The 27,872-nt window shown below is 37.5% G+C and overlaps 5 protein-coding genes across 7 annotated transcripts; 2 read left to right on the top strand and 3 right to left on the bottom strand.

The window, feature by feature from the left end:
- On the top strand, positions 1–3,292 carry LOC125195682 (asparagine--tRNA ligase, cytoplasmic 1). Its single transcript, XM_048093829.1, has 6 exons — positions 1–520; positions 1,276–1,884; positions 2,106–2,359; positions 2,465–2,594; positions 2,721–2,779; positions 2,862–3,292. The coding sequence occupies exons 1-6, from the start codon at positions 32–34 to the stop codon at positions 3,043–3,045; spliced, it is 1,725 nt and encodes a 574-aa protein (XP_047949786.1). The 5' UTR covers positions 1–31; the 3' UTR covers positions 3,046–3,292.
- A 678-nt stretch (positions 3,293–3,970) lies between these two features.
- Positions 3,971–11,276, bottom strand: LOC125193602 (zinc protease PQQL-like). 2 transcript variants are annotated; one of them, XM_048091432.1, is made up of 20 exons: positions 11,029–11,276; positions 10,833–10,963; positions 10,541–10,678; positions 10,308–10,442; positions 9,934–10,191; positions 9,617–9,754; positions 9,435–9,504; positions 9,137–9,350; positions 8,528–8,633; positions 7,871–8,104; positions 7,020–7,184; positions 6,792–6,941; positions 6,620–6,711; positions 6,352–6,433; positions 6,110–6,193; positions 5,916–6,032; positions 5,738–5,848; positions 5,038–5,118; positions 4,677–4,853; positions 3,971–4,443 (listed from the first exon to the last, which is right to left on the bottom strand). In XM_048091432.1, exons 2-20 carry the CDS (start codon positions 10,872–10,874, stop codon positions 4,366–4,368), a joined length of 2,472 nt encoding a protein of 823 aa, XP_047947389.1. In that variant the 5' UTR covers positions 10,875–10,963; positions 11,029–11,276; the 3' UTR covers positions 3,971–4,365. The 2 variants fall into 2 exon arrangements, with proteins under 2 accessions (XP_047947389.1, XP_047947390.1); XM_048091433.1 differs by lacking the exons at positions 10,308–10,442; positions 10,541–10,678; positions 10,833–10,963; positions 11,029–11,276 and having other exon boundaries at positions 9,934–10,002; positions 10,085–10,151.
- A 2,120-nt stretch (positions 11,277–13,396) lies between these two features.
- Positions 13,397–18,061, bottom strand: LOC125193604 (histone acetyltransferase type B catalytic subunit). Its single transcript, XM_048091434.1, has 10 exons — positions 17,928–18,061; positions 17,793–17,834; positions 17,124–17,233; positions 15,979–16,047; positions 15,356–15,394; positions 15,189–15,265; positions 15,010–15,097; positions 14,577–14,652; positions 14,340–14,491; positions 13,397–14,231 (listed from the first exon to the last, which is right to left on the bottom strand). Exons 1-10 carry the CDS (start codon positions 18,004–18,006, stop codon positions 13,590–13,592), a joined length of 1,374 nt encoding a protein of 457 aa, XP_047947391.1. The 5' UTR covers positions 18,007–18,061; the 3' UTR covers positions 13,397–13,589.
- Positions 18,062–19,315: 1,254 nt separating this feature from the next.
- On the top strand, positions 19,316–22,174 carry LOC125193605 (deoxyhypusine synthase). 2 transcript variants are annotated; one of them, XM_048091435.1, is made up of 7 exons: positions 19,316–19,587; positions 19,845–20,012; positions 20,376–20,594; positions 20,905–20,991; positions 21,367–21,472; positions 21,547–21,782; positions 21,889–22,174. In XM_048091435.1, the coding sequence occupies exons 1-7, from the start codon at positions 19,381–19,383 to the stop codon at positions 21,976–21,978; spliced, it is 1,113 nt and encodes a 370-aa protein (XP_047947392.1). In that variant the 5' UTR covers positions 19,316–19,380; the 3' UTR covers positions 21,979–22,174. The 2 variants fall into 2 exon arrangements, with proteins under 2 accessions (XP_047947392.1, XP_047947393.1); XM_048091436.1 differs by having other exon boundaries at positions 19,446–19,587; positions 19,849–20,012.
- A 200-nt stretch (positions 22,175–22,374) lies between these two features.
- Positions 22,375–27,809, bottom strand: LOC125193601. Its single transcript, XM_048091431.1, has 7 exons — positions 27,621–27,809; positions 27,269–27,401; positions 26,248–26,351; positions 25,815–25,986; positions 25,596–25,715; positions 25,255–25,465; positions 22,375–25,162 (listed from the first exon to the last, which is right to left on the bottom strand). Exons 1-7 carry the CDS (start codon positions 27,686–27,688, stop codon positions 22,620–22,622), a joined length of 3,351 nt encoding a protein of 1,116 aa, XP_047947388.1. The 5' UTR covers positions 27,689–27,809; the 3' UTR covers positions 22,375–22,619.
- Between the last annotated feature and the right edge of the window lie 63 nt (positions 27,810–27,872).

Here is a 27,872-nt window from a genome sequence, read left to right on the forward strand (position 1 = left end):
GATTAATTCCCAATTCCTCTCCCTCACAAAAATGTCAGGTGATTCAGCTCCGCCGCCGGCGATGGATGGCCTCACCCTCAGCGACGCCGTACCGGAGGCGGAGTTCTCGAAGCGCGTCCCGATCAAGTCCATCCTCGGCCGCCCCGACAAGGGCGCCGGGCTGAGCGGCCAGAAGGTCCGGATCGGAGGATGGGTGAAGACGGGCCGGGAGGCGGAGAAGGGCACGCTCGCCTTTCTGCAGGTGAACGACGGATCCTCGCCGGAGAATCTGCAGGTGCTCGTGAAATCCGATGTGTACAAGGTGAGCGACGTGGTGGCCACGGGGACGTGCGTCCACGTCGAGGGAGTGCTGCAGCGGCCGCCGGAGACGGCGACGCAGCAGAAGATTGAGCTGCAGGTGAGCAGTGTTATACGCGTGGGGACTGTTGATGCGGCAAAGTATCCGCTGCCGAAGTCGAAGGCGAGGCTTCCGCTTGAGCTGCTCAGGGATCTTGTGCATCTTCGCTCCAGGACCAACATTGTATGGTTTCCTTCTTACTTTTTGTTGTTTTTGTAGAAATTGCTGAAGATTGAATTTAGGTTTTTGAAAATAGTTCTCATGTGCTTGTGAATAATTTGATTTTTGAAATTTGTGCAAGACAAAATGTAGAGAAGCATTTGGGGTTTTTGTGTTGTTTGGCTCTTAAATATGAATGTTTGGTAATTCTTGTTGTGATGTATGTGTGATCTAATTTCAATTGCTGTTGGTGAAGTGACTGTGACTGTGCCATGATTTGTGTTTCATAAGTTTCCTTTTCCCTAGCTGATTGGTGCAAGCTTTAAATAGGTTTTTGATTGTTTTTTCAGGGGGTGTATATTGAGTGAGGTGATCGAATTATAAAAACATTCAAGCTAATCCTTTGTTTACTTTGATGGATTTTGATGGATTGATTGAATTTTTGCTTGACTATCTTATCCTACAAAACTAAATCATATATTTATCAATATTTCTCTTAACTCTAAGTAAAAGCCCCATAATAAGTGGAATAAACTGGGTCATATTTCATGGAATTAATGGCATCCTTTGAAGCATAAACTTATGGTGAATTTCAATAAAGTGTGTTTTTTATCTGGAAAGTTGGAGCAGAAACAGAATTATAACCATTGTTTTGCAATGTCATTATCTCATGATTCATTTAATGTGCACTGGGCAGCAACTTATCTAGTACCCTCTGTATATGCATTTCTTTGATAATCATTTCCCATGCTAAATAAGCTGTTTATTTTGTCATCCAGATATCTGCAATTGCCAGAATTCGCAATGAATTGGCTTATGCCACACACACATTCTTCCAGAACCATGGATTTCTTTATATCCATACACCTATCATCACGACCAGTGATTGTGAGGGTGCAGGGGAAATGTTTCAAGTTACAACGCTAATTAACGATGCCGAGAGATTAGAGAAGGAACTCAAGGAGACCCCTCCTCCTTCAGAAGCCGACTTAAAGGCTGCTGAGCTTGCTGTTAAGGAGAAAGGTGATGCTGTGGCTCAACTAAAGGCTGCTAAGGCAAGTAAAAGCGAAATTGCTGCTGCTGTTTCTGAGCTGACAAAGGCTAAGGAGAACTTCTCAAAGCTTGATGAAAGACGCAAGTTGGCAGAAAGATTTAGGCTTCATGGTGGCATCCCCAAAAAAGATGGAAAAATTGATTACACAGAAGACTTTTTCGCCCGACAAGCCTTTTTGACTGTCTCAGGGCAACTACAGGTTGAAACATATGCTTGTGCCCTCAGCAGTGTGTATACCTTTGGGCCCACATTTCGAGCAGAAAACTCCCACACATCAAGGCATCTTGCTGAATTTTGGATGGTGGAACCTGAAATTGCGTTTGCTGATATACAGGTATGATAGTTGTTCATATGCTAATATAGACATGTGCATGCTATCTTACTCATCTATCTGGGATTGGAAGGATAAAGATTAGTTAATCTTTCTGCATGAAACATTAAAAGAAACCCTATTTGATTGTTAAATTAAAGTAACCACTTGTTTTATGCACAAAACTTCTGAGGTGTGTTTGAATTTTGTAGCTTAACTGATAACTGAATTGATCACCTCTGCAGGATGATATGAACTGTGCAGAGGCATACGTGAGATTCCTTTGTCAGTGGTTACTTGACAACTGCTATGACGATATGGAGTTCATGACCAAGCATGTTGACAAAAGTGCTTTGGACCGGCTTAAAATGGTTGCAGGATCCAAGTTCGAAAAGATTACTTACACTAAGGCTGTTGAAATTCTTGAGGAAGCTGCTAAAGTGAAAAAATTTGAGAACAAGGTCGAATGGGGCATTGATTTAGCTTCTGAGCATGAAAGGTAACACTTCTTGTATACGATCACCTTATATCAAACCAAGTAATCTCCTCTAGTTCAGACTGCAGTTTACACATAAGTAGGACATGTGACCAAATACTAATGTAGGTACTTGACGGAGGAGAAATTCAAAGCGCCTGTTATTGTTTATAACTACCCAAAAGAGATCAAAGCATTCTATATGAAGGTCAATGAAGACAACAAGACTGTTGCTGCGATGGATGTCCTTGTACCCAAGGTACCCTTAACTTTTTTCTATAAACCTCTCAGAAACTTATTTTTGCCCCATTGCAGATTAAGTTGTTGCTTTATATATTTCACTTTGTCAAACGTTTACATAAGCTGGTATTCATGTATTGTTTAGGTGGGTGAACTTATTGGTGGAAGCCAAAGAGAAGAGAACTATGAGGTGCTGCGGCAAAGGTACAGCAAATCTCAAAGCTTTGACATAATAATAATAGAATCATGTATTGTAGAAGTCTTTTGACATTGTTTTTTTATTCAGGATATTGGATTTGGGTCTTCCACTGGAACCATATGAGTGGTATCTTGACCTGCGAAAGTACGGGACAGTGGAACACAGTGGGTTCGGCCTTGGGTTTGAGCGGATGATTCTCTTTGCTACAGGTGTTGAAAACATAAGAGATGTAATTCCTTTCCCCAGATACCCAGGGAGAGCAGATCTTTGATCCCCCGTTCTTGACACGAACACGAAGTGTTGAGACCTTACCAGCACCTATACACAACTTTGTTATCAAGATAGAGTTTCTTTAAAGTGTGAAAATGTCCCTTTTGCTGTGTTCTTTTCTTTTCTATTTTGATATACTGTTTAGATAGTTCGTCTAGCGAATTAAGACTTGAAACTTTCCATATTTCCAAATTTTGAAAAATCTTATCTTGAATTCACCTGAAATGTTTGGCATTGCTCTTGTTTAATTTATGTTTGTTTTGTATATATATTTTTATATTAATTTCTAAACTACTATTGATGTTGTTAATTCTATATTATTATTTAAAATTAAATTTCGATTTATTTATTGATTTACTTCAAATAAATGATCAAATTAACAAATTGAGATAACGTAGTTCATAAAACTAATAGTGCCAATGGTAAATTTTAAAGTATTAAAATTATGTTCAATGTAGTACTCCCTCGTTCCACAGTAATAGAGACGTATCGTTTTGAGCATTCATTTTAAAAAAATAATAATAAATAGTTAAAGTGGAGAAATAGTAAAATAAGAAAGAGAATATTGTAGATAAGACTCTTCACTATATTATTCTCTCTCTTACTTTACTCTCTCTCCATTTTAAATATTTATTATTATTTTTTTAAAACGAAACGCCTCTATTACTATGAAACAGAGGGAGTATAACGTAACAAGCAATTATGCTAAATGTGAATGGTGATTACAAATGATATTTAGACATAGAAGATGATCACAAATTATGTTCATGTAGATGTGTTGCATAATATTTTTTGTTCTTATATAATCTGTTTGATTAGAAAAGTTATTTAAATTGCTATCCAATTTCAATATTTATAACAATTTTAACTTCACCCCATAAATAAAAAGTGCATGACCGTAAAATTAATAGCCAACATGTTCTATCTGCAACATGAGAATATTACTGTTTATTCTTTAGCTTCACCGAAAATTTAGTTCCAACTCTTCACCATTCACAATTCTTACCTACCTCAATAATTCTTATCACCTCTCTTTGGTACAAATACTAAACATAAATCAATGGTTCAAGCTTTGCCGAAAATGTAGGCAGGGATGGATGCACTGCAGAGGTCAAACTCAGCCACAGTGGCGTCCAAATCGAGCGCCTATAACTAATGAGTAAGCAATATGACTAGAGATATGTTCATCGCGTTCTGAGACTCTGATAAAGAGCGCTCTTTGTTTCTTCAATGGGAATGAAGAACAAAAGCATTACAGGTCCAATCATACTCTTCCATTTTGCGTAAGGATAATCGAGCCCATATATGTGCATGCCCATTCCTATGATCTTGTTTCTCTTCGAGAGTATCTCCATACACCAAGAGCCAAAACTGTGATACTGGCAATGCCAACCAAAATCTGCAGCAGAAAAATTTGGAAAGGAACATATTGAATAAAATTAGAAAATAATTGTATCTTTTAGTATAAGACGGGCCAGTTAATGTGAGAATGCAGGTAGAGAGTTGTATCGGTTCCCGTATCGTGACTCAAGCTTGAAAATGGGTACTAGTCATTTTCATGCGTTACCAAGAGCAAGTGTGATATGCGATTCCTGAAAGGAGGGGAAAAAAAGAAAAGGATCTAGCATTTACCTTAGCATCATTGGAGCCAAGGAGTGATTTAAACCTCTTGAAAAGGGGTAACTGGGGCATTAGGATCACTACAGTATACTGCTTTTTGCAAGGACATGGTATAATTCTTTGTAATGCTGACTGCACTGTTAATGGTGAAAGGCTACTTCTTACTCTGGTACGCCCCTCGTCTTGAACCTACAAGTATAACCAGAAGATGACATCGGAGAGTTTCATGCTTTAGTGAAAATATAAGCCCAATCTACCTTAGTGAGCACAACTTGGGGAATGTCCCATTAATATTGAATTTGAAAATATACCATTCCGCAACTATTCTGCAATTGATGAATTGTGAAAATAAAATAAAAACACAACTTGATACCTTGAATGAAGCACCAACATCACCAGAATAATTCCTTGACTGGTAGCTCCGCAGAATTTTGTCCAACCAATAGTAGTTTTCCTGAAATGACAAAATTTAGCGAGAAGAACTGACCGCAAACTAGTACTCCACTATTAGTTTATTAAATGCATATTTTGGACCTCCTAGTAATTTTATGATGATACGGCATGGAATCTCAGAGCTGCTTCAAGATCTAAGAATTCTTGTTACTAACACTCTGAAGATGTATTGTGACAGTGAATCTACTTTTAGTTTCTCAAAGGACTCACCATGACAGGGACACATCATGTGGGGATTAACTGCCACTCTGTTGACAGAATCTGGAGGAGGGTTTCAAAATCTCATTGCAGATACATTCACTAAGTCTACCAAGAACAAAGTTTAAATATTTTGTATTCAAGCTAGGTCAACTTACATTTAAAGCTCACTTTGAGGGGGAGCGTGGAACTCTTCAATAGAAAAATATACTCAAAATGGGTTCCTAATAACGCGGTCCTGATTTATGATCCATGTTATCATCATTTAGGTCTTTTGCCAAGCTAAGATGATTTAATATGTTTAATCAGTCTTTTACTTTTAGAGGGAGACTATTTCCCTCTTAATCTATATACAGCATGTACTTCATCTAAAAAGAATAAGAAGAAATTTTCATTATGAAATCTATTTCATAAAGAGTAACCTGCAGTCCATTTTCATGGGCTCTTTGCTCAATTTCTAGGATGGCTATAACATCATCATCTGAAGGTCCCTCATCTTGAAGACGTTGGATTTCATCCAAACCAAGACTAACCTGTACAGTGATTTCCCAAGTAAGATACAAGTTTTAGAAACAAATAAGTGAAAAATAGAAGGCTCACCAGAGTTGACGAGATATCGGGATCGCAAGAAAAATTAATACTTATATCTCCCCGAATGTCACCTTCTCTTGAAGGTTTGTTACCGCCAAGAAAAACAGAAACTCCAGCTGAGTAAATCTGAAAATTATTACAATGAGATTAGTTCAGTTAAATGTGCATTTTGTATAATAGAGCAAAATATTTCTCAACCATACCTGTCCATGCTTAAAACGAAGGACTTGTAGCATCTTTGTTTCAAGGAGCTTGCTCACCAGTCCAGTCAAGTGAACATCTTCCATCTACAAAACATACAAGATCAATGGAAGAGTTTCTCATGTATGAGGTTATGCTTGCACTTTAAATATTATAGAAGAGGCAAAACACATTAGTCCCCATTTCTTACTAAAGCATAAATGGTCTATAGCATAAACTACTTGAGCAAACGCCTTAACAGTACCATATTTTCATACTTAAGCTCAACCGGAAAGCACAGCTGAACCGAGCACTGAGCTTCCACCATGGGGCTCCGAACAACTTCCCTGCAAGCCAAATTATTATGTCAGTGTAAGGTGCAGAAACTTATGCATGCATAGTGTGATAACTAATAACAAAACTGCCCTGTGCAACTTCTGCTGTTTGACATTTTGTTACAGGGAAGAGAAAATCGCTAATGAAACATCATTTTCAACAGCTAGCAAATAAAATGGAATATAGAGTAGACCTACCTAATTACAGTGGAAGGAAAAGTAAATGGCAAGCCTTTGAGTTCATCGCGTTTGAAATTCATAATAGGCTCAGGAGGTCTTGGGATCCCTCCCTGAAAGAAAATTCAAGAACTTACAATCAGCAAGAGATATGCATGATGAAGAACCTTATAGATGAAGATATACCACTTACCAAGTACTGCAGCATAAGAGGGCAAGCAATGGAAGGATCAATATTTCCGACAATGACAACAGTGAAAGTTGATGGGTCCTTGAAACAATTGTTGAAATATTCACAAGCTCTCATTGGATCAACTTTCCTCAGGTCACCAATTTTTATTGGCTGAGTACAGTATTAGCCAGGTAAGTTTCATGTTATACAATACAGAAAGAAAGGATTTAAGAAGAGGAAATAGCTTACCCTAAAAAAATAGGAATTTCCATAATTGATCTCCCTCACACGGTTAGAAAATGCAGTGTAAGGATCTCTCTCTTGAGCACGAACAGATTCTTCGGCCATTTCCATCACTATTTTTACATCCTCTTCCCCTGGTTGCAAGTTTGTCACAAAAAGTTGGTAGACCAACTTCGAAGCAGAACGAAGACCAAATACACAAAGCACAAATATTAGTTGGATATTACATGCTATCAATACCAATACAATACAGATTAATTGGCAAGAAGATATTCTTGGAAGGAATTTTGTATAACCCTCTGAAATCAATAAGTAAACAACATTTGTAATAAAATAATTTTCTGATCATCCTGCTGCATAGAAATCTACATGAAAATATTTCAAAAGTCCCAAGCTAAGCTAAATGTTACTAGCATCATCTGGTTAGACCAGACATTCTATAATAGGGACTAATAAAGAGCTAGAGTGGGCTTGTTCCTGAGTACTACTACCCAGAAATGGATCTGCATGTTACCTTAGCCAAGTTATAGTTTATAATCTTATCGAGATACATAATTATCCACCCTCACAAAATCATCATAGGAACTAGTTTAAGCCTGACTCCATGCAAAATCTAAGTTACCATTCTGTTGAATTGAAATAACCCAAAATGAATCTACTTGAGAGAAAATTAGCACTTGATAGCACATTTGTTTTAGAACCAGGTCCAGTAGAACGCATATGTTAGTACCTGACTTTTGTATCTTACTTTTAGAAATGGGAAGTAGGCTAGTAGTAGTAGCATAACTAAACTTTTCTATTAGATTTAGACAAAGGGGGAAAGATTAGTAGTTTCATCAATCATCATTCAAACAAACCTGCAAGGCAGTTTCCAAGTCTGAAGGTGAGCAATCTCCAGAAAAGCTTCGCATATATGCTCCAAGACTTGTACCTACTTCAGCTCTTTTACCAGCAAGCATATCTGATAGCACTGAAGGTCTATGACCAAATACGCCAATCTCGCCAGCAATAGTGGGACCCATAGAACACGAAAAATATTCATGTTCTTCGAGTTCAGATAACCCCCCATATGAGAAACCAGTGAAAAGAACCTGTTTAAATAGCGTGTTAGTATTAAGCTAGATTTGGTGTAAGCTAATACAAGCACAATAAGGCTGAAGTGAGATAGGTGAAAAAGAACATTTAGCATCAGTTAAGTCCCTTTGATACTTCTAGAACACTTGATGCTGAGTGAACTATTGCATAGAGAACTGTAGCTAAATGAAAAAATCTTGCAATCTATAAAACGAAGCCTCACAAATAGCACCCAATAGTACCCAAAGATGCCATTTTAGTGAATGTGGAAAATGAAAAATGACACCTCTACCATAAAACCATAAATCAACCATCCAATTGATAAAATGAAATCTCTTCAATGAATAGCATCTGAAAGATAGGATAACTATATGCATACAAGTACAAACAAATAAAGATTTCCTATAATATCTCTATACTGGTTTACAACATTAGTATACCTGATCATTAAAGAAATCCGTGCACTTATAGCAAACTCGCATGCCATTTGAAAGAATCAGCTCAGAGGCACCGATACTGGAATGCTCAAACTGCTGCACCACAGAACTGAAAAAAAAAGTTGCGGCAGAATTGGAGATATGAAACCCATAAGACAACTAATTTCTCAGGGGGACACAGTATATGCCAAACGACACAACTTGTCAAATCTGATATAAGTCAGCAAGTGATAAAAAGTTCTCGAGTAGTTAAGTAATATGGCTGCAAAACATTTAGAAATGGTGGGTGATGTTGAAGTCTAAGGAACACTATGTATTCCAAATGGCAAAACTTATCAAATCTGGAAAAAGGTTGACCAGTATAACTGTGTAAGAAGCTCCATGTTTGTTAATATTAACATGGCATAAAAATGCAAAGAACTGGATCTTTTGATCGGATAAGAATGTTGCACATGTAATAGCCCTTCTTGGAACTTTACTAGGCTTAATCTGTCAGAATAAGAATATGCGCAAACATTGGAAGAATGGGAGTATAATTAGGCATCGAGGAAAGCTTAAGAGTAGGACCACAAATTTTTGGAAAAGGTGATGCACAAACAGATGTCAGCTTACCCTGGATTTGGCTCTACACTAATAATTTCTTCGGGGATCCGCTCATCATCCCATGTGGAAATACGTCTTTCTTGTTCAAAAGAATTAACCCTTGAAACAACCCTTCTTAAACCATCCACTGTTGCAGCTGCTCGAGGCTCAATTGTTTTTATGACACAGCTACGTGATGTCCTAAAATTCTCTGAATATTTGGATACCTCAGTTGCCGATATTTCTACCATGGAAAGAAACAGAAAATATTAGCATAAGAGTTTAATTCCTCCAGAGGACCATTAAATATAGAAGCAAAAGAACTCACGGGGTAAAAGAGTTTTATGTAGCTGGGCCTCATACTCGATCCCAACAACAGGTTCATTTCGGAGAAAATGCTGCAAATTGAGATGATGCAAGATGATGACATGTTTGAAATACTTATGTGAATGTTAGTACATGTGTGTGTGTGTGTGTGTGTGTGTGTGAGAGAGAGAGAGAGAGAATCACTTGTATGTATTCATCCCGTAAGCTAGTAGATTGCATCTGATCTCTCTCTAGATAGGCTGATTCAATCTCTGACATTAAAAGAGCACGGGCAACATTTACTTCCCGATCAGAGAACCCATGAGAACGAACCCGAGCAACCTGAAAGATCAAGAATATGTGATAGTGAAGAATAACAAGTTGGTCCAGTGGCAATAGAAGAGAATGTGAACAGATTGTGATCTGAAAACTGAAGAATGCAAACCCTAGCAAACCGAAACACTAAACACAAGTAAAGTGAAGAAAAATGGCTAGTGGGTTAATTGGTATTAAACTCACACCTCCATCAACATCGATTCAAGTGCCTCAGTAGTCCCATTTTGCTTGCAGGATGAAGTCATTATATAGGCCTTAGTTGGACGAACAAGAACATCAGCAGCAGCTGAGCACGAAAAGTAAGGGGGGTCCTTATTACGGGATAATTTAAAGAACCTTTGGTTCAATGCGTGGAAAAACATTGATTCAGCAAGTATATTCCTGTAGTCCTTCACAGTTTTCAGCTCATCAACTGGAACTTTACAACTGATCATTACTGCTGACTGTCAAAAATCAGTTATGAAAATAGTTTTAATACATGATTACTTACACTAAGAAAATATGGCAGAAGTAGCAAGAAATAAAAACTAAAAAGGAAATTAAGGAATCCAGAATCAACCCCAGCTGCCTCAGATTCCACAAAGCTTGAGAAACGTGGCTCCTCGTGTGAAGGGACTATAAACTGCGGTATCCGTGGGGGATCAACTGCTGGAGTCTTATTATTAAAGTGAGTCTTTATCAACTCTACAACACCCTAAAATAGATAAATATGAGAAAGGAAAGAACACAGCTAGTTAATATTGTTCCAAGGTTCAATGTAGAAGGAAAATGTATATAGATAAAAAAAAAAACCTGTGTATCTGGAAAATCTCCAACAGCAATCAGAGCCATATTCTGCAGATGGTACCACTTATTGTAGAATTGCTTCACAATCTCAGGGGTAACTGTACGGATCACCTTTTCGAGCCCAATGGGTAAACGATCAGCATACTGCAACCGCAGAAGGAGATTAGGTCATTTATATAAGCCAATGTTATGGTGATACAAGTAACTGACCTGAAACTTTCTTTTTTATTTCCAACGCAGCGATACCAAAGAAAAGGGTAAATGTGGGAATGGAACTATAACATAATTAAGACCTTACTTTTGAACCTTCCATCATGAGAACCCAGTGAGCATCCTGCATCCTTCCATTAGCATTTCTGCTTCCTCTATACTCTTCTAGTACCGCACCTCTTTCTTTTTCCAAGTCATCTGCTGATACACGAACCTGTCCTACACAAGATATGAGATTGTTTGAGTAAAGAATATTCTGAGGCAATAACTAAATAAACCTTTACCTCAGAACTGAACTCCGCCAAAACAGAAATGGACTGGGATAATATTTCAGGCTTGTCTACAGGAACAAATAACTCGTAAATAGTTTCATCAGCAGATGTAACGGCATTTTGGCAGGCACCAAACTCAGCCCCGATACTTTCAAGAAATTTGACAAGATCATGGTTTGTATATTTCTTGGTGGCACTGAAAGCTAGATGCTCAACTATGTGAGCAACTCCACGCTCTTCCTCCTCCTCTAAAACTGAACTGCCAAGTCAAAGGCTAAGCTCAGCAAATGCATTGATATTATAGTAAAGTGAGCTGACAATAACATGTATCTTATCTTAAAAGAAAAACTACATAGGTCAATTGCATAGAGAAATAAAATGTACTTTGGAATGTGTCACAGATCCGATAAAAATATAAAGCATGCAAGGCTGTTAGTATAATGGCTATATTTTGTTAACCGTCATCTACACCTAACATGTGACATTCGCATCTGACTCCGGCAAAAGGTCGTCGCCATTGACGGTGACGAGCTTGAGCGAGCGAAAACGCCGCTTGCTCTTCCCCAAGATCTCCGGCGACTCCGCCGGCAGCAAATCCATGCTCAATTTCCCGAATTTGCAACTAGTTTTAGCTCTGATTGGGAGATTTTTGTTCAAAGCAGCTGAATTTTATAGTTGGATTGAAAAATAGAGTATTGGGGAAGGGGAAATGACCGGTTCGGTATCTACTGTAATATTCGATTAATTATTTGTATCCACTTTATATACTATGATTATTTTTGGTAAAACTATAGTACTTGCTAGAGGATTATTAAAGGTCGGCGGGTTATCAATTTTTAACTAAAAAATAAGAGTACAATTTTTTCGTTTTAATAGGTCATTATACTTTGATTATAAATTTTATTAGGTCCTTATACAATTTTTTATTTTAAGATATTTTTTTACTTTTATATTAGATGATAATTTATATTTAATTAATTAATTTTAATGAACCTTTTAATTTTTTAATTTAACTTTTCTTATGATTATAAATATTCAGGGAAACGTATCTTTCAATATAAATATAAATAATCAATTGAAAATTCGGATAGTTATTCTAAAAAAAAACTTCGATTTTAATCTTCAATCATCACGGTTAATCTTTTTATTATTCTCTACAACTTATTGAGATTATTGGATAACAAGATGATATTATCTTTATAGACTATGCTAAGTTAAATAATGGAATATTAAAAAGTTCATTAAGTTTAATTAAATTTAGATTATTATCCAAGATAAATGTAAAAAAAGTCCCTAGAATAAAAGATTGTACAAGGACCTAATGAAAGTTATGATAAAAGTATAAGGACCTACTAAAACGAAAAATCGTACGAGGACCTGATAAAAATATTGTGAAAAGCAGCTGAATTTTATAGTTGGATTGAAAAATAGAGTATTGGGGAAGGGGAAATGACCGGTTCGGTATCTACTGTAATATTCGATTAATTATTTGTATCCACTTTATATACTATGATTATTTTTGGTAAAACTATAGTACTTGCTAGAGGATTATTAAAGGTCGGCGGGTTATCAATTTTTAACTAAAAAATAAGAGTAGTTAATTTGAGTTCATCGTAACTTTGATATTTTTTTGGCAACTGTCCCTGCAAATTTGGAAATGCTAGTTTAGCAATTTTTTCTTACTTTATAAGAAAATAAGATATTTACAAATTATAATATAAAAAAAAACTTCTAAATAAAAAATTTACGGTTGCGAACTTGCCGGAGAAAAGCCAACCATTATTTACCATGTGGATACTTTATAATACTAACTTTTCTAAATCGTTAACTCATGAATGTAATGTATTAAAATTACAACATAAATTTTTGTTGACTATACTGTATTATTTTAATTGTCAATGTCAATTCCCTCCAACATTCCTTTAAACACCTATATGCCTGCTCTACTCATCGTAATTAGAATATGGATAATTATTTTATACTACGAAAATTCCAAGAAAAATACTACTCATTCCGTCCCAAGTCCGAGCTAAGTTGAGTCAAAACTTTTAAGCACGAAGGTTAAGAAATTGTGTTGAAAAGTAAAAAAGAGGACCCAAGATAAGTGAAACACTTCTTTTGGACACGAGATTTAAGAAATTGATAGAGGAGAGAATAAAGAATAAAGTAGGTGAAGAGAGAATAAAATAAGAGATATGATATTTTTGCAAAAAAGGAAAATGACTCACTTATAGTGGGACATCCCAAAAAGGAATAAGACTCGCTTATGTTTGGGACAGAAGGAGTAGGAAAGATGAAAAGAGCTTAAGGTAAGTGATGAAACAAAGTAAGAGTGATTTAATGTGTTGTTACTTTATCAAAAAGAAATGACTCAACTGAATTGGAACGGAAGAAGTATTAAATCCCAAAATGTGTTAACAGAATCACGTAACAGGAAACTAAATGTTGTCAACAACTCTCCCTCTTTCACTATACTGTCCTAACACAACACTGGTATGGGCTTGAATACACATTCTTGCTTCCGAACATCAGTTAGAACTTAGAAGTCAATTCAACTGCCAGCATTTCTTTTTTCAAGCCCGATGCGCAGATACCTTCTGCACGACGGACTTGATCTGTTCCATCCTGTCATCGACCAACTGGCGCAGCTGCTCCTCTACATTACCCTGATCGGCTTCCTTCTCTATGCCACTCGAGTCATCGCCTGCAGATTTGAACATCGCGAAAGACATATCTTGGTCGAACTCAGATGGGATATCAACCAACTGCTTTCCGGCCCCTTCAGATTCTTTCCCCAAGACGTCGGCCTTCACGCGGTTAGAGACAATAGTAACGTAATTGTCCATGTATTTGTCGATGGGATCTAGTCTGAGATAGATTAGTATCTCCCAGCACTGCAGGAACTGTCTCTTGTTGATTTTCAAACTTTTCCGGACATCTTCAACAATACTGGCAGGAGGTTCGCAACGATGTGGCTGGCTTTTCTTGGAGAGGTTTTCGTGTTTTAGCTGAGAGATGGCCGGACCAAGCGCTTCATGGATCGGCTTGAAAGCAAGCAGGCGTTGCACATCGATGCAGGTCCTCACGTGTTGAAGGGCGTCCACTGGTTCTTCAATGGTGAGGTCGTAAACATTCTCGGAAAGTGCAATACTGTTGAGCGTTTTGAGAAGTCTAGCACCATAACCCTTTCTCTGGTACGGAGGTATAATGAGTATCTGCCATCAACAGAAATTATTTGAATGTAATGGAAGAATAATATGATATGCTTCCTTAATCCAAGGTTATGAGAATCTCAAGTTGAAGTCAAACAAAGGCTCACATACCTGACCAAGTCGAAGCCTCATAGCATCGGGGTATCTGTGAAAACGATAAACAGCAGCAAAACCAAGTAACCTCATGCAACCATCCTCTTGGCCTTTCTGCACCAGAATATAGATTTCCCATCTCGGATCAATAACATCAATAGGATTGCTACCTGTGCCAGCAGGAAATAAGAAGAAATTAAAAATCATTACAGTTACTATCTGAAAGTGTGAAGCAGACAGATAAATCATAAATACCATCAACTAGAAGAAGAACGAGTGGCACTAATCGACTGTAAAGTAGCCCCACTCCAGTACCAGTAACCCGAAAAATCTGCAATGAACAAGAAGATAATGGGGGGAAATTTAGAACGGAACTTAGAAGCTGGTAAATGACTGATAACACATTCAGGAATAAGATTCTTAAGAAAATAAAATACATGCTTGGTAAGATCTTATTTGTATCATTATACGAACACTAAGGGTATCAGCAATCAAAACCATATGCAGATTTCAGCCAGAAATATCATTGCTGAAACAAAAAGCATCCTGAATTTAATTTTGGAGGCCGTACTTATATATAATCAATCTAGAGAGAAGCTTTAACGTCAGGTAGCATGATGAGAGCAACTAAAATGTTTTACCATAACATGTATTGTTTTCATTTGTAAGGAAGAAAGGAATAAACTACCTCAGTATGAGCAGATTCTTCTTGTTGGCGATCAGAGTTGCCATTATTGGTGTCTTCATGTAGACCTTCTGAGTTGGAAACAAGGGATCTGAAATGCACACAGTTAGGAGGTACTCGCACCTTACTAGGAAAATATATGTGCAGCATAGAGTAAAAGAGAATGTATTGATTCAACATACTTTACATAGTGTTGTTCGGTTGAAAATGTTTGAAGGAAGTCATCTTTCACATCAACAAGATTCTCAGCAAAGATATCCTGTAAGAATTATGGTAACAACTACATTTCATATATATGACTTTTGCAGTAAAGATCAAGCAAATTGTCATAAAAGTGTGTAAAGAGTACCTGAAGCGAAGTCTTCAGATCTGTTATTCCCTTGCCACCCTATAAATTTACTACGAACAGTCAATAAAGCTTGAACATGGAACCCATAACCAAGGATAATAACACACTTGCTAGTGCTACAGAAGTGAAAAATCGGTAGTTAGAAAATCAATAAATTGCAATCTACAGTTTGGGGTAGCTTGCATCCACAATCGAATTATGTATCTGTGCAATCAGCTCATATGGTCCATGACAAAGTTTTCTGATATAAATGAACTGCTGCAATGGACGACAATGGGATTGGGGGCATATTAATTAAGTCCGAATGCAGCCAAAAGATTTTACATCCATCACTGTTTATACTTTATACCAACTCTATGTAGACGACCGACCCTAAAGCAGAAAATGAAGCATATATGATGGGTACTTCAAGCAGACTATTTTTACTCGAGCTTGGAAAAATCACTTTTAAAGGTGGAATACATCCCATATCCAGAGGATCTGATGACATCTAATGTGCTGTCAACTATTAGAAATCAAGAAACCAAGAACAACAACTCAGGTGGAAACTTATCTTCTTACAGTTTCATCATTCAGTTCACCCTATAAAATGTCAGGCATCACAAAAGACCAAGAATACTTACATCTGATTTGCTCTCAAAAGAAATATCAGCATATGCATGAAAGGATACACTGCTAAGCCAAACAGTTATCTGCAAAATACAAGACCTAGATATATGAGACAGATGACTAAAGAAAATAGATCATGTTATTTATTTCCAAAGAATCCACAAGTATAGATTAGAGTATCTTTCTACAGAGCTTATCTCAATTATCTAAATAAATTGGAATAAGCTCCATCAATAACTTTTAAAACAACTATGTTTTCACACTCTAAAATTTTTGGTGCATACCCTGAAGATCTTATTTTCAAGCAAAGCCAATAACAAACCCAGTAAATGGTCTATAGGAAAAAAAACAACAACCAGATGATCCCTTGTATTCTTTTACCTGATCAATGAATGTCTAGTTTTTTGTCTGCATATTCAGACAAAAAAATTAGACATTCATTCATCAGGATATGTTAAAAAGTTGACACTTCGTTTTACCTCCCTTTCCTTTCTTTGACTTGCCTTTATTCTTATTTTTTCCTTTTCCCTTGTTGTTCTTTCCCTTCCCCATATTACTTGGATTGGATTCAACTTCCAGAACTACTGAATCCTATGTTTTATCATCTTCAACATCACTTACACAGTATTTGCCATTGTCCTTCTCCTTGGAGTCGATGTATACACTATCATCATTCCCCAAGATCAAACTCGTTAATGCCTCGAGCTGAGGCCGCCTCACCTCCATGCTCGAGGCATTAACGAGTTTGCTCTTGGAGAATGATGATAGTCGCTGACTCCAAGGAGAAGGACAATGACAAATTCTGTGCCAGTGATGTTGAAGATGAAGATGATAAAACAAAGTTCAGTGTAAGTTGAATCCAATCCCAGCAATATGGGGAAAGGAAAACAACAACAAAGGAAAAGGAAAGAATGAGAATAAAGGCAAGTCAAAGAAAGGAGAAGGAGGTAAAAAAGAGTAGCCAAATTTTTAACATATCCTAATAAATGAATGTCTAGTTTTTTGTCTTAAAATTGTCTGAATAACAAAAAGTTAGGGCTACATAATAACAAAAAATTAAACCTACCTAAAAACAAAAATTTAAAGATACTAAATGACACGCTTTACAGAGCATATAAAGTTTAAGAAAATTATCAAATTATAATATTCAGAGGTTTACCTTCAGTCCCTGATAGCCATATATCTTTCCCTCATCTTCAAAAAAGTGGTTTAAGTCAACAGGTTCGATTCTGAAACTGTTCTGTGAGTCCACTTCATCCTTGCTAGACACTGTACATTCAGTTGGATGTTTGAGGAAAAGAGTAAAGATAAACTTAACATACTCAGCCAAACAAATGACCCAAAATTCGACCCAAAATTCAAAGCTACATGCCAATTTAATTTTCAGAAACTCAAAAAAGGGACACTGATTCAAATCACAGATGAGTACTTTTGATAGAGTCATTTTTATTGTTTTAAAAATGTGAGCATGTCCATACTCAACAAAAACATGAAGTTGGTTACAACCACTTAGCTAGCTAAGCTGTTCTTAGCATCTTCGTCGACAATATTTATCCTAGACTAATGCAAGCATACCAATTGCCAATCAGAACAAAAAAATCAAAAAACCTAGCGCATATCAGTAAGCTGCCAACTACCAGAGAAAATCATAATAATACCAAATTCAACTAGCCAATAAAATTCGGTATAATTTCAAGTTCTTCCAAGTGCTACGAGACACAGAAACAAACCAAAATGCATCCACTCAAACTGAACAACAGTGAGGGGAAAACACTGAAAATGCAGCTAAAAAGCAACAAATTAGACTGAGAAATTCACCGAAACGTACCCAAGTATATCTTAATGCACTCATTGGCTTCAATTCCAGCATCTGCGAAGGAATTCAACGAAAATTAAGCAAGTAAATAAAAAACCTGAAACTACATTTCGGAGAGTAATGCGAAATCGGAGGTCAGTGAAGTACCGATTTTGGAGAAGGCAGCACGGCGTCGTTTCTTGTTGTCGGAGACGAGATCGGAGGAGGAGTGGTGCTTGGTTCCCATTTCGGTAGATTAGGGTTTTCAGCTGGGAAGCGGGAGATGTTTGCTGTTGGTGGCGGGAAATGTGAGACGCTGCTGTTTGGGTTCACTATTTATATGGCTACCTTGTTTTGGGGTCTTTGAATCCACACGCTTTCCACGTTTAGATTTCATTATTTTATTATTACTACTCATTTTTGTCTATTTCAAAATATTACAAATCAGTTAATCAGTTTACTCGCTTGTGGTTGTCTATATTAGTATTCTAATTTGAGATTTAATTAAATTTTTTTATCGGTTTAATCCATATGACAATAAATTTAGGCAAAATTTCAATTATTTATAATTTTGGGACAGTATATTCAATATTGGGAACTTAGTTTCTATCAAATACTCCCTCCATTCTATACTAATGGAGGCAAAAATTTTCGATACGAAGATTAAGAAAAATTGTGTTTAGGTGAGTTAAGTAAGGAAAAAATAAAGTGGAAAATGAAAAAGTTAATAGATGAAGAGAGAAAAAAGTAAGATGGAGTAAAGTAGGTGTGAAAAAATGTGTTGACTTTTACTAAAAAGGGAAATGACTCTATTACTTATAGAATTGACGAAAATGGAAAAACGCCTTGATATTACTATGGAACGGAGGGAGTAGTGAATAACATCAATTTCAGTGAAATTGTTTGTATATAATTGTACAGTTTTATCTTAAGAGTATCTCCAATGGAAGTTAGTGGATAGGCTAGCCGATCTGCTAGCCTCCATTGCGGCAATTTAGGCTAGCCGATTCGCAGGCGCTAGCTGATCCGTTGGCCGATGCGCTAACCCCCATAGCAAGCTCAATTTCGGCTAGCCGATTTCATTTTTAATGTATTTTTTATGCATTTTTTTTAATTATGTAATTTTTTTGAGGATGTATTTTTTTTTCATTTATATAAAATTATTGCATTTTCCCGTATCTAGGTCGTAAATTTAATTCCATATTCCTAAAATATTGGAGAAGTTTTTTTATAATTTTGCTGGCCTATGGCTAAACTATTGTTTGTCCAGTTTATTATCCTGATATGGCGGGGGAAGTTTTTGACTAGGCTATGGCTGACCTATTGTTGGCCTAAACATTGGAGATGCTCTAACACATGACTATGACTAATTTTTCTAATTATATTTTTTGCAAAATCCGATAAATTATTGAAACTTAACTCGAGTAGAAAAAACCACATGGATAATAAAAAAATGGGGAAAAAGAATTTTAAATTGTGTGTATATAATTGTACATTTCACTATTCCTAAAAAAGAAAGTTTTTATATTCAGCAATATCAGAATTGCAGAATTAGTTGCTTTCTGCTAACGCTGTAACTAAACGCTCCTCCTCCTCTTCCGCCGCCGCCGCCACCGCCGCCATGGGAGAAGCTTCAAGGTACACTCTACCCGACACCGTGCGATCAACAGTGTTCAAGGCGTCCGAGTCACTGGAAGGCACCTCCGCCAAAATCGAGGGCTACGATTTCAACAAGGGCGTCGACTACCACGAGTTGCTCAAGTCGATGGCCGTCACCGGCTTCCAGGCCTCCAATCTCGGCGATGCCATCCAGCTAATTAATGAAATGGTTTGTCTTCGACTATGTGCTCAGTTACTCGATAATATTTCAATGTGATTGTTGGTATATGGGAAAATTGAGCTTCTTCGAATTAGTGCTTGCTGAATAATGAAATTGAGCTTATTAATCTTCCTAAAATGTTGATTAGATGGTGTTAATCTGCATCCTCTTAAAGGCGAGGGTTATGCTGTTCGTGTATGAATATATTTGCAGTTGTAGGTTTAAGTGATTTTTGTAGCTTACTGTTAGTTTGATTGTGGGTGAAGCTAGATTGGAGGCTTTCGGATGAGACTCCGGCGGATGATTGCAGCGAAGAGGAGAGGGAACCTGCTTATAGAGACTCTGTGAGGTGCAAAGTGTTTCTAGGTTTTACTTCGAATCTGACCTCTTCTGGAATTCGAGATATTATCCGCTATCTCGTCCAGCATCGTATGGTGAGTGTTGTTCAGAGATTGCTATAGTTATGTGCTTTCAAATTGAAAATGAATTGATTATTTTGAAGTTTGACTGTGACTGCATTTTGGTTAACTCAACACTAGTTGTGGTGGATTTTATATGAGTGCCAATTGATTTCGAAAGAATTAGAAGCTGAACAAAGGATTATGAACACGTTAAAGAATTTTGTATGTGATGATTCAGCCCTTTGATAATTTTCTGATGTTGATAGCCTTATATTCACTGTTCCCACATTATGATTTCACACAATATTACCTGAATTTCACACATGGGATTTACTGAATTTAATTTTTGATTTCCCAAGTCGAGAGAGTCGGGCTCTATTAATAGAGTTTTTTCAGGTTGATGTTGTGGTAACCACAGCAGGTGGTGTGGAGGAGGACCTTGTTAAGTGTCTTGCACCGACTTATAGAGGCGAATTTTCTCTGCCTGGGGCAGTTCTACGCTCAAAGGGCCTGAACCGCATTGGTAATTTGTTGGTTCCTAATGACAACTACTGTAAATTTGAGGATTGGATCATCCCTATTTTTGATCAGATGCTAGATGAGCAAACTTCTCAGGTATTATGTACTCCATTGGGAATCATAATTTGTTTTTTCTTTTGTTGCCGTAAATTACAGTACCTACGGGATCCATTAGTTGTCTGTACATTTGGACTTTGTTATAGCTTAAGGGGTGGAACAGATATTCCAAGTCTCCGCTTGAGAAGACTAGGATTCTCTGGTTTTGCTTAAGATGTTGAGGATTATATCATGCTGCATAACCCATGTTTACTTGGCAATTCCATGAATGAACTTCTATGAAGGCATCCATTCCATATTTATTGATGATGCCCTTTCCTTGATTTCCAACTCCTACTTATTTTTGCAGAATGTACTATGGACGCCTTCTAAAGTAATTGCGCGCCTGGGGAAAGAAATTAACGATGAATCATCATACTTGTACTGGGCATATAAGGTACACATGTTCTAACAATTGTTATTTACTAAGGTTCTTCATATCTCGTAGTTTGCCAGTGTAACTTCACAGGCCTTGCATTAGCTAATTTTCTGGACTAAGACCATGTTACATTAGTCAGATTTTAAACATTTCTCTCTGTGACGTTTATGTTAAATTATATAGTATTACATTACTTTCCTTTGCCATTTCTTTGCATAACCCAGTCAATCATGGTACATTTTCTTTTCAAAGTTAGGGCTTTTTGCAGTTGTCTGTATCATGATATGTTTGGCATATTTGGTGATATTCGTTACAAATATTAGTTGATATGAGTTTTTTTAACATGTGACATCTACTTAATGTCGGATTGTTGGTCCTCATGCTCCCTTGCAGAACAATATCCCTGTTTACTGCCCTAGCTTAACAGATGGTTCACTAGGTGACATGTTGTACTTCCACTCTTACAAGAATCCTGGTTTAGTGGTTGACCTTGTCCAAGGTAGATCACTTCCCATTATATGCCATTCCAGTTTACCTCACTGGGTCGATTAATGCTCCTTTGCTGCATTACAGATATTAGAGCAATGAACGGTGAGGCTGTCCATGCCGGGGCAAGAAAAACTGGGATGATTATCCTCGGAGGAGGGCTCCCCAAGCACCACATATGCAATGCCAATATGATGCGAAATGGTGCAGATTATGCAGTGTTTATTAACACTGCACAAGAGTTTGACGGGAGTGATTCAGGTGCTCGTCCAGATGAAGCCGTGTCCTGGGGAAAAATTCGAGGTTCTGCCAAGACAGTTAAGGTTTGACTTCTCACTGAACATCACTGCTTCTTCATTAACCCAAAATGCACTGCATGAAAGGCAGCTTTGGTGTAGACTCTTTAATCCTCGGTCTTTGTTGAAGCAGGTGCACTGTGATGCAACCATTGCTTTCCCGCTGCTCGTTGCTGAAACATTTGCTGCGCAGAGAAAGAGATCTGCTGAAAGAAGCTCTTGATTATAGGATGTGTTGCGGGTCGTAGCCCCTTCCAGCCACATAGATCGAGACATAATTCGAGAGTGACTTGATTACATACTTATTTTGTACTACCTTAACCTGCTATTTTTCAGTTGTGAACTAGTTGGCATAATGTAGTCTTTCGGGAGCACGACATATGGATTAGCCCCGCGTAAAAACTACGAGTTCGATTGTATTTTGCGAAGCTGAGGCACCCAAAGATCCTCATTTGCTAGAGGTCTTAAATACAAAAAAAAAAAAAATCTATGGTATTTTGGCAGATTAAGCTGCAATGCAATCAGCTAAGCAGCATGTCCATCAGTTAAAAATAAAATCAAAATACTATTTCATTTATTATAAAATCAAAATATAATGTAAATATTATTCAAAATCAAATAATATAAACCGATTCTGATAGTCATATCCACTGCTGGAAACAAAATGAAGCTGTAAGGTCAATAAACGCTATATGCCGATTATTATAACTTTACAATAAATTCAATAGTCTAAATAATCATATTGGCTCTGCAGCCATCACTATAAACATAAAAAATATCACCAACTGCTAGATCTCAAGCAGGAAACAGCTCCGTGACCGTGTGTATGAAGAACAGCAACTGAGTCGTGCAATACGACAACATTCAGGATCGATTAATTCTCAGGGACTGTACAAGTGCATCATAATCTGGAAGCTTTGGATGAACATGGCTAGCTTTTTTGAGACTATCGTCTTTACTTAACGAATGCTTGTCCAGAGTTGATGCCTTCGGATTTTCACTGCTAGAAGATAAGCCTGCCTCTGTGTCTGCCTTCCGTAGGGGTTCTACAGCAGATGAACTCTGGGAGATCTTAGACTTTTGCACTGTGTTAGAAGTTGATTTCCCCGAGTTTGGTTTCTCTGCAGTTCCCCACGAACTTGAATTTGCAGGCTTAGCAGCTGCTTCTGCTGGTATTTGCTGCTCGGATTTTCCCACACGACTAGACTTCCCACTTGAGGGCTGAAACTCTTGTTGTTTATCAAAGGCATAGGAGCTTGAAGGTTGTTTTCCCAGGCTATTGTCAGAATCACGGACTTCAGGCTTAGGTCGTTCTACAGACTCCTGCTTCATTACAGAAGTTTTTGAAGAGGCGGGCTGCTCTGTAGATCCCCAAGTAGTTGATTTAGCAGGCACAGGAGCCACTCCAGAGCTAGGTTGCTCGTACGTTTTCTCTGTATCCGTGTTCCTCCTGTAGGACTCGTGTCTTTTTGGAGCCCCAGTGTCGTAGGATGTTGTAGGTTTTCTATCCACGCCATCAGAATCAAGTGCTTCAGATCTCGGATGCATCTGCTGATTAGAAGTTTTCTTTGAAATAGAAGTAGAAGCTTTTGTTCTTCGAGAGATCCCACTCCGCAGAGGACTTTTCTTGGGAACAGGCTCTGTTGGAGGCTGCTCATCCAAGTCGCTGTCATCAGAGCAAAAAGCTGAATCTGAAGATCCTAGTAGCAACTTTGTTCTAAGTTTGGCAGCACTACGAGGCTGTTGAGGACGGGAACTCTTTTGTAAATATTCTTCTTCAGAACTGTCACTATCTAATTCAGAATGCAGATTTTGAGTTGTTGAGGCTGTCTTGTGTTCTTGCGTTGTGCCAATACCATGATGCTCGACAAAAGAGGGACCAGTGGAACTTGTATTTGTGGCAGTAGTCTCTCCCTCCTCCTTGACAGAAGATGATTCATCCAATCGGCTCTTAAAAAAAGGCAGATGGCTGTGACCCTTATGGCGAAGCCCACCAGTCAATTTTCCGAAATTCAGCCCCTCTCCATTCTCAGGATCAGATTCATCACCAACATTGTTTGAGTTTATAAAAGAGTCATTAGATCCCGATGCTGGCAGTTTAGAAGATGGCTTCATATCTGCGTCAAACATGTTAACTTGGCTTCTTTTCCACTGTGTTTTGTCGGAGGCACTGAATTCATCATCTGAAGAAAAGGAAAACTTTCCACTACCAAATGCTAAAGCTCCTTCATTCTTAGAGGGAGATACAACTGACTGTACGGTTTCTTTCTCAAACTGTGAATTAACTAATCGACCTCTTTCATTTTGTTCGTGTGAAATGTCTCTAGAATCTTCTACCATACTAGCGTTTATCTCCTCGTCACTTTCTGAGGATGGCCCATCAGAATCATCAAATCTCACCGCTGGCGTACGATCCAGCTCAGAATCCTCTTTCAGTGAAGTGTTTCTGGAAATATCATGGAATGGACTTTCTCTTGTAAAATATAATGATGGAGAAGCAGACTCTACTCTATTGTTCGAGCCAGATCTAAGATCCCAAGGATCTATGTTTACTGATGTTCGCTCAGGAGATTTTTGCATATGAAATTCTAAATCCTGCTCGTCGTATACAGGTCCCCTATCAAACCCAGGATCATCACTCTCAGCATCAGATTGATCAAAAGTAGCAGCAACAAAGTCATGAGAGCTTGTGTCGGGGGTTTCGTCATGAGTGCCGGTCTCACCAATACTCACAGAAGGATCTTCACCAATATCAGTTTCAAATTTCTGTTCCTCATAATTTGCAAACATATTGGCGTAATCAGAAGTACCAGACCGAGAGTAAGAAGAGCTAAAACCTTCCTGTTTACCAATCATTTCTTCTCCAAGATTCTCAACTTCCTCTGGGTGGCCATTTTCATTTTCAGCCTCATACATTTCTGATTGTACCTCATGTGATGAATTTTCTCGAGTGTACTCATGTATCGATGGAATACCATGATCTAAATATTCATCATCAGCTGACGCTTTCGACTTGAAAGAAACTGCTTCAGATCTTGTATCTGTCATTGGATTGCTAGATTCAATTCCATCTATGTGCTCATTCCCTGACTTAGTATATTCTGAAGACGATTTGTTCGCTGATGCTTCAGAAACTCTTTCAAATGAATTCAAGTTGGGGGGAACTTCAAGCCCATCACCTTTTGAATTATAATCATCTGATTTATGTGATTCAGTAGAATACTGCCCCAAAATCCTACCATGAATTGAAAGTTCAGCAGCAGCTCGAGCAGCCATGCTTGCTCGTTCTGCTGACTCGGCAGCAGCCCGTGCCGCAGATGCAGCATCCTTGAACTCCATATTCCACCTTTGGTCGTTGAGATGGCTACTATGGGTATCTCCTTGATAAAATTGTGGAATATCCTCACCTATTACAGGAATTAAGAAATAATGCATTTAAGAAGGCATGCACCTGCAATAAAATTAATGGTTCTTACTCAATTGACTTAAGTATATGTACCTGCAGGCCCAGCTTTGGGTTCAATTTTGGTGCTGGCACTAGAAGTATGTGCAGAAGGTGGGTTTTCTGCTCCAGGTGTTTTAGCATGCTGTTGAACAGAGTTCAGTGGCGAACTATTCATGCTGCTGCTTGGGTGAGCATGGACTTCTGCATCTTCGAAACGAGGAGAATCAGAATACACAGTCTCATTCTTGATGGAACTTGTCCCGCCCTGATAAAATAGGAGAGCATACATGAATTCTTTTCAATATTTCAATCTCTAGAATATAATAATGCACAAGAATACTGTATGCAAAATCACAAAATCAACTAAACTATTTTGGCAAATCAGTGGCACATACCGAACGTTTCTCTTCAAATAAATCAGGATCCCATTTAACATTGTGTTCCTCTGCTAGAGCACTTAGAACTTTGATTTTAGCCTGTCCATCAGGAGCTATAGCAGATAACTTCTCCACCAACTGCAATTGCAAAAGAGAAGGCAATTAAAGAAAAGCCTCGCCAAGAATGTCAAATTGAAGGGCTAAATAAGAAAACTAATAATAAGATTCCAAATATACCAGACGGCTAACACCACACTGCGGACGGAGCTCTATGGCAGAAGTAATGAACTCTTTTCCATATTTTGCTGAAAATTGCTTCCTTACATCTAAAAGTTCAGGTACATCCCCACATCTTGGAGATGCAAAAACCATACTTGCTATTGCTTCCTTCATATCAATGGGGCAATTCCTGCATGAATGTTGGAAACAAATTAAAAAGAATGCCCCAGGAGCAGAACATGATACTGTTTCCATTTTCACAATATATGCAAATAAAAATTTGAAGACAAAGACAGCCATTCACTTTATATCCTATGTAGTGGAGTAGTACGTAATTTGAATATTTGGATGCAAAATATAGAAATAGAAAAGGTAATAATGAAAAGCATTTAACAACTACCAACCTTGTTAAAAAAGAAAACATGAACATTATAGGGCGTGATATACGTACTTTTGTGTCTCAATAATTGGCAGACGTGCAACAATAAGTTCACAATAAATCTCAAGAAGATCATATGCACCCATCATCTTCTCTTCCCTAATCACATGTTCAACCTGAAAATTATAACATTAGCACAAAAGGTCAATCTCTTGTATGGTTAGTATTGGAATACAAAGTGATAGTACAAAAGGTGATATACAGTTTCAAGTTGGCTACAACACTAAGTTCCTTAAGACACAGATTTTACTTTTCTTAATGTCAGATAGTAAATCAAGAACCAATAATCAATATTTTTACTACAAACATGCATGCATATGTTACAAATCACCATGGTCATACTTATATTGAGCAGTTGCTATCAGAATGCAAGTATATTCAGATGGACTAAATTAATATTACCACATAGCTACAAGAAATGTCCAATCCAACTTCCCAGTGCACAAAGTCCAGGTTCAATGCTAGCTAATTTGGCAGGACATAGTAAATGAAATTACAACTAATCTAATGAAAATAACGGTTCGACTACAAGGCCATCGGAATTTCTATTGCATGGGTAAACAACATAGGTGCACACTCAATACTTGCTATAGCAACAGCCAAGCAGTAGAAAATTTGTTATATAGACTTGACAGAACTAGTATTATGCAGTACTCCTTCCTATTCCATAATCAATGATAATATGTGTTTAAAAACATGAGTACATGACAAGAGCTCTTTATTTTTAGTATGAACAAGAATAATAAGTATAATATTCTTAGTCTTCCCATGAAACATTGTTTGTGAGGACCATAAGTAATTTTCCAAAACAGTCGTTCCAAGCCTATGCTTTGCAAACCCCGATTTCCCCCGGAGACTTTAGCATGTATAACAGCAATACGATACTATCAAACAAAGCCTAATCACAACACAATCTTAGTTAATGCAGTAATCCCCAAGCTTTACCCATCTTAAAGTCCAAACCACAAATCACAACCATTAGAAAGCCATCTACTTTAACACATCCAAAAGAAATAGTAAGCAGCATCATTACTCGAATTTTAGCCGTCTGATCCTGCCCAGTCTCGAGCAGCTGTGCTATTTCCCTCTTCATCTGTTTCACTTGCACCTCTTTCTTGTTTCTCAGGAGCTTCAACCTCGAAGCCGCCAATTTCAACGAAATCTTGCTGCAACCAATTCAACACCTACTAGTTAAACCTCTAATACACCAAAATCGACACCAATTCACACTAATTGAACATAGAAAAACGAAAAGAAATCCGTAATTTGGTGGACAGAAACTACAGCAAATTTCCTATAACAAAATTGATGATAAAAAGGAAATCGCACACACATACACCACATGATCTATATATCTGAATGCGCGGAAATTGAAGAAGATCTACCATTTTGTTGGATTAAAGCTCCTGGAAAGCATGTCCTTTGAATTCTGCAAAAACTTCGATTTCTTCATCTTCCAAAATTGCGATCACTGATGCTAATCTCTGCAACTGCTCGACCTATAAAGATTAAAATACCGGATTTTCCCTCGAGATTTATGTATACCACTGAAAATTTTTGATGGGGAGAGGGAAGAATATTGATTATCTATATTGGTTACCGAAGAAAATTATTCAATATATAGTGTTGAATGAATA

This window comes from Salvia hispanica, chromosome 6, assembly GCF_023119035.1.
Source record: "Salvia hispanica cultivar TCC Black 2014 chromosome 6, UniMelb_Shisp_WGS_1.0, whole genome shotgun sequence".
NCBI classification, from domain to species: domain Eukaryota; kingdom Viridiplantae; phylum Streptophyta; class Magnoliopsida; order Lamiales; family Lamiaceae; genus Salvia; species Salvia hispanica.

What these genes read in the sequence shown, in the direction of transcription:
- LOC125193604 (XM_048091434.1), bottom strand. Translation starts at nt 18,006, where the DNA reads ATGGGAACCAAGCACCACTCCTCCTCCGATCTCGTCTCCGACAACAAG. An exon ending in ATGGCTATCAGGGACTGAAG is followed by an intron (nt 16,048 to 17,123) that starts GTAAACCTCTGA and finishes TGTATTTTGCAG; the next exon opens with ATAACTGTTTGGCTTAGCAG. An exon ending in AAGAATCTGCTCATACTGAG is followed by an intron (nt 14,653 to 15,009) that starts GTAGTTTATTCC and finishes TGTTCATTGCAG; the next exon opens with ATTTTTCGGGTTACTGGTAC.
- LOC125193605 (XM_048091435.1), top strand. Translation starts at nt 19,381, where the DNA reads ATGGGAGAAGCTTCAAGGTACACTCTACCCGACACCGTGCGATCAACA. An exon ending in ATCTCGTCCAGCATCGTATG is followed by an intron (nt 20,013 to 20,375) that starts GTGAGTGTTGTT and finishes GAGTTTTTTCAG; the next exon opens with GTTGATGTTGTGGTAACCAC. An exon ending in ACTTGTACTGGGCATATAAG is followed by an intron (nt 20,992 to 21,366) that starts GTACACATGTTC and finishes GCTCCCTTGCAG; the next exon opens with AACAATATCCCTGTTTACTG.
- LOC125193602 (XM_048091432.1), bottom strand. Translation starts at nt 10,874, where the DNA reads ATGCAGGATGCTCACTGGGTTCTCATGATGGAAGGTTCAAAA. An exon ending in CTCTTATGCTGCAGTACTTG is followed by an intron (nt 6,712 to 6,791) that starts GTAAGTGGTATA and finishes ATTTTCTTTCAG; the next exon opens with GGAGGGATCCCAAGACCTCC. An exon ending in ATGTTGGTGCTTCATTCAAG is followed by an intron (nt 4,854 to 5,037) that starts GTATCAAGTTGT and finishes TTATACTTGTAG; the next exon opens with GTTCAAGACGAGGGGCGTAC.
- LOC125195682 (XM_048093829.1), top strand. Translation starts at nt 32, where the DNA reads ATGTCAGGTGATTCAGCTCCGCCGCCGGCGATGGATGGCCTCACCCTC. An exon ending in TTAGCTTCTGAGCATGAAAG is followed by an intron (nt 2,360 to 2,464) that starts GTAACACTTCTT and finishes ATACTAATGTAG; the next exon opens with GTACTTGACGGAGGAGAAAT. An exon ending in TGGATGTCCTTGTACCCAAG is followed by an intron (nt 2,595 to 2,720) that starts GTACCCTTAACT and finishes TGTATTGTTTAG; the next exon opens with GTGGGTGAACTTATTGGTGG.
- LOC125193601 (XM_048091431.1), bottom strand. Translation starts at nt 27,688, where the DNA reads ATGAAGAAATCGAAGTTTTTGCAGAATTCAAAGGACATGCTTTCCAGG. An exon ending in AGCTTTAATCCAACAAAATG is followed by an intron (nt 27,402 to 27,620) that starts GTAGATCTTCTT and finishes AATTGGTTGCAG; the next exon opens with CAAGATTTCGTTGAAATTGG. An exon ending in ATCAGACGGCTAAAATTCGA is followed by an intron (nt 26,352 to 27,268) that starts GTAATGATGCTG and finishes TATAATTTTCAG; the next exon opens with GTTGAACATGTGATTAGGGA.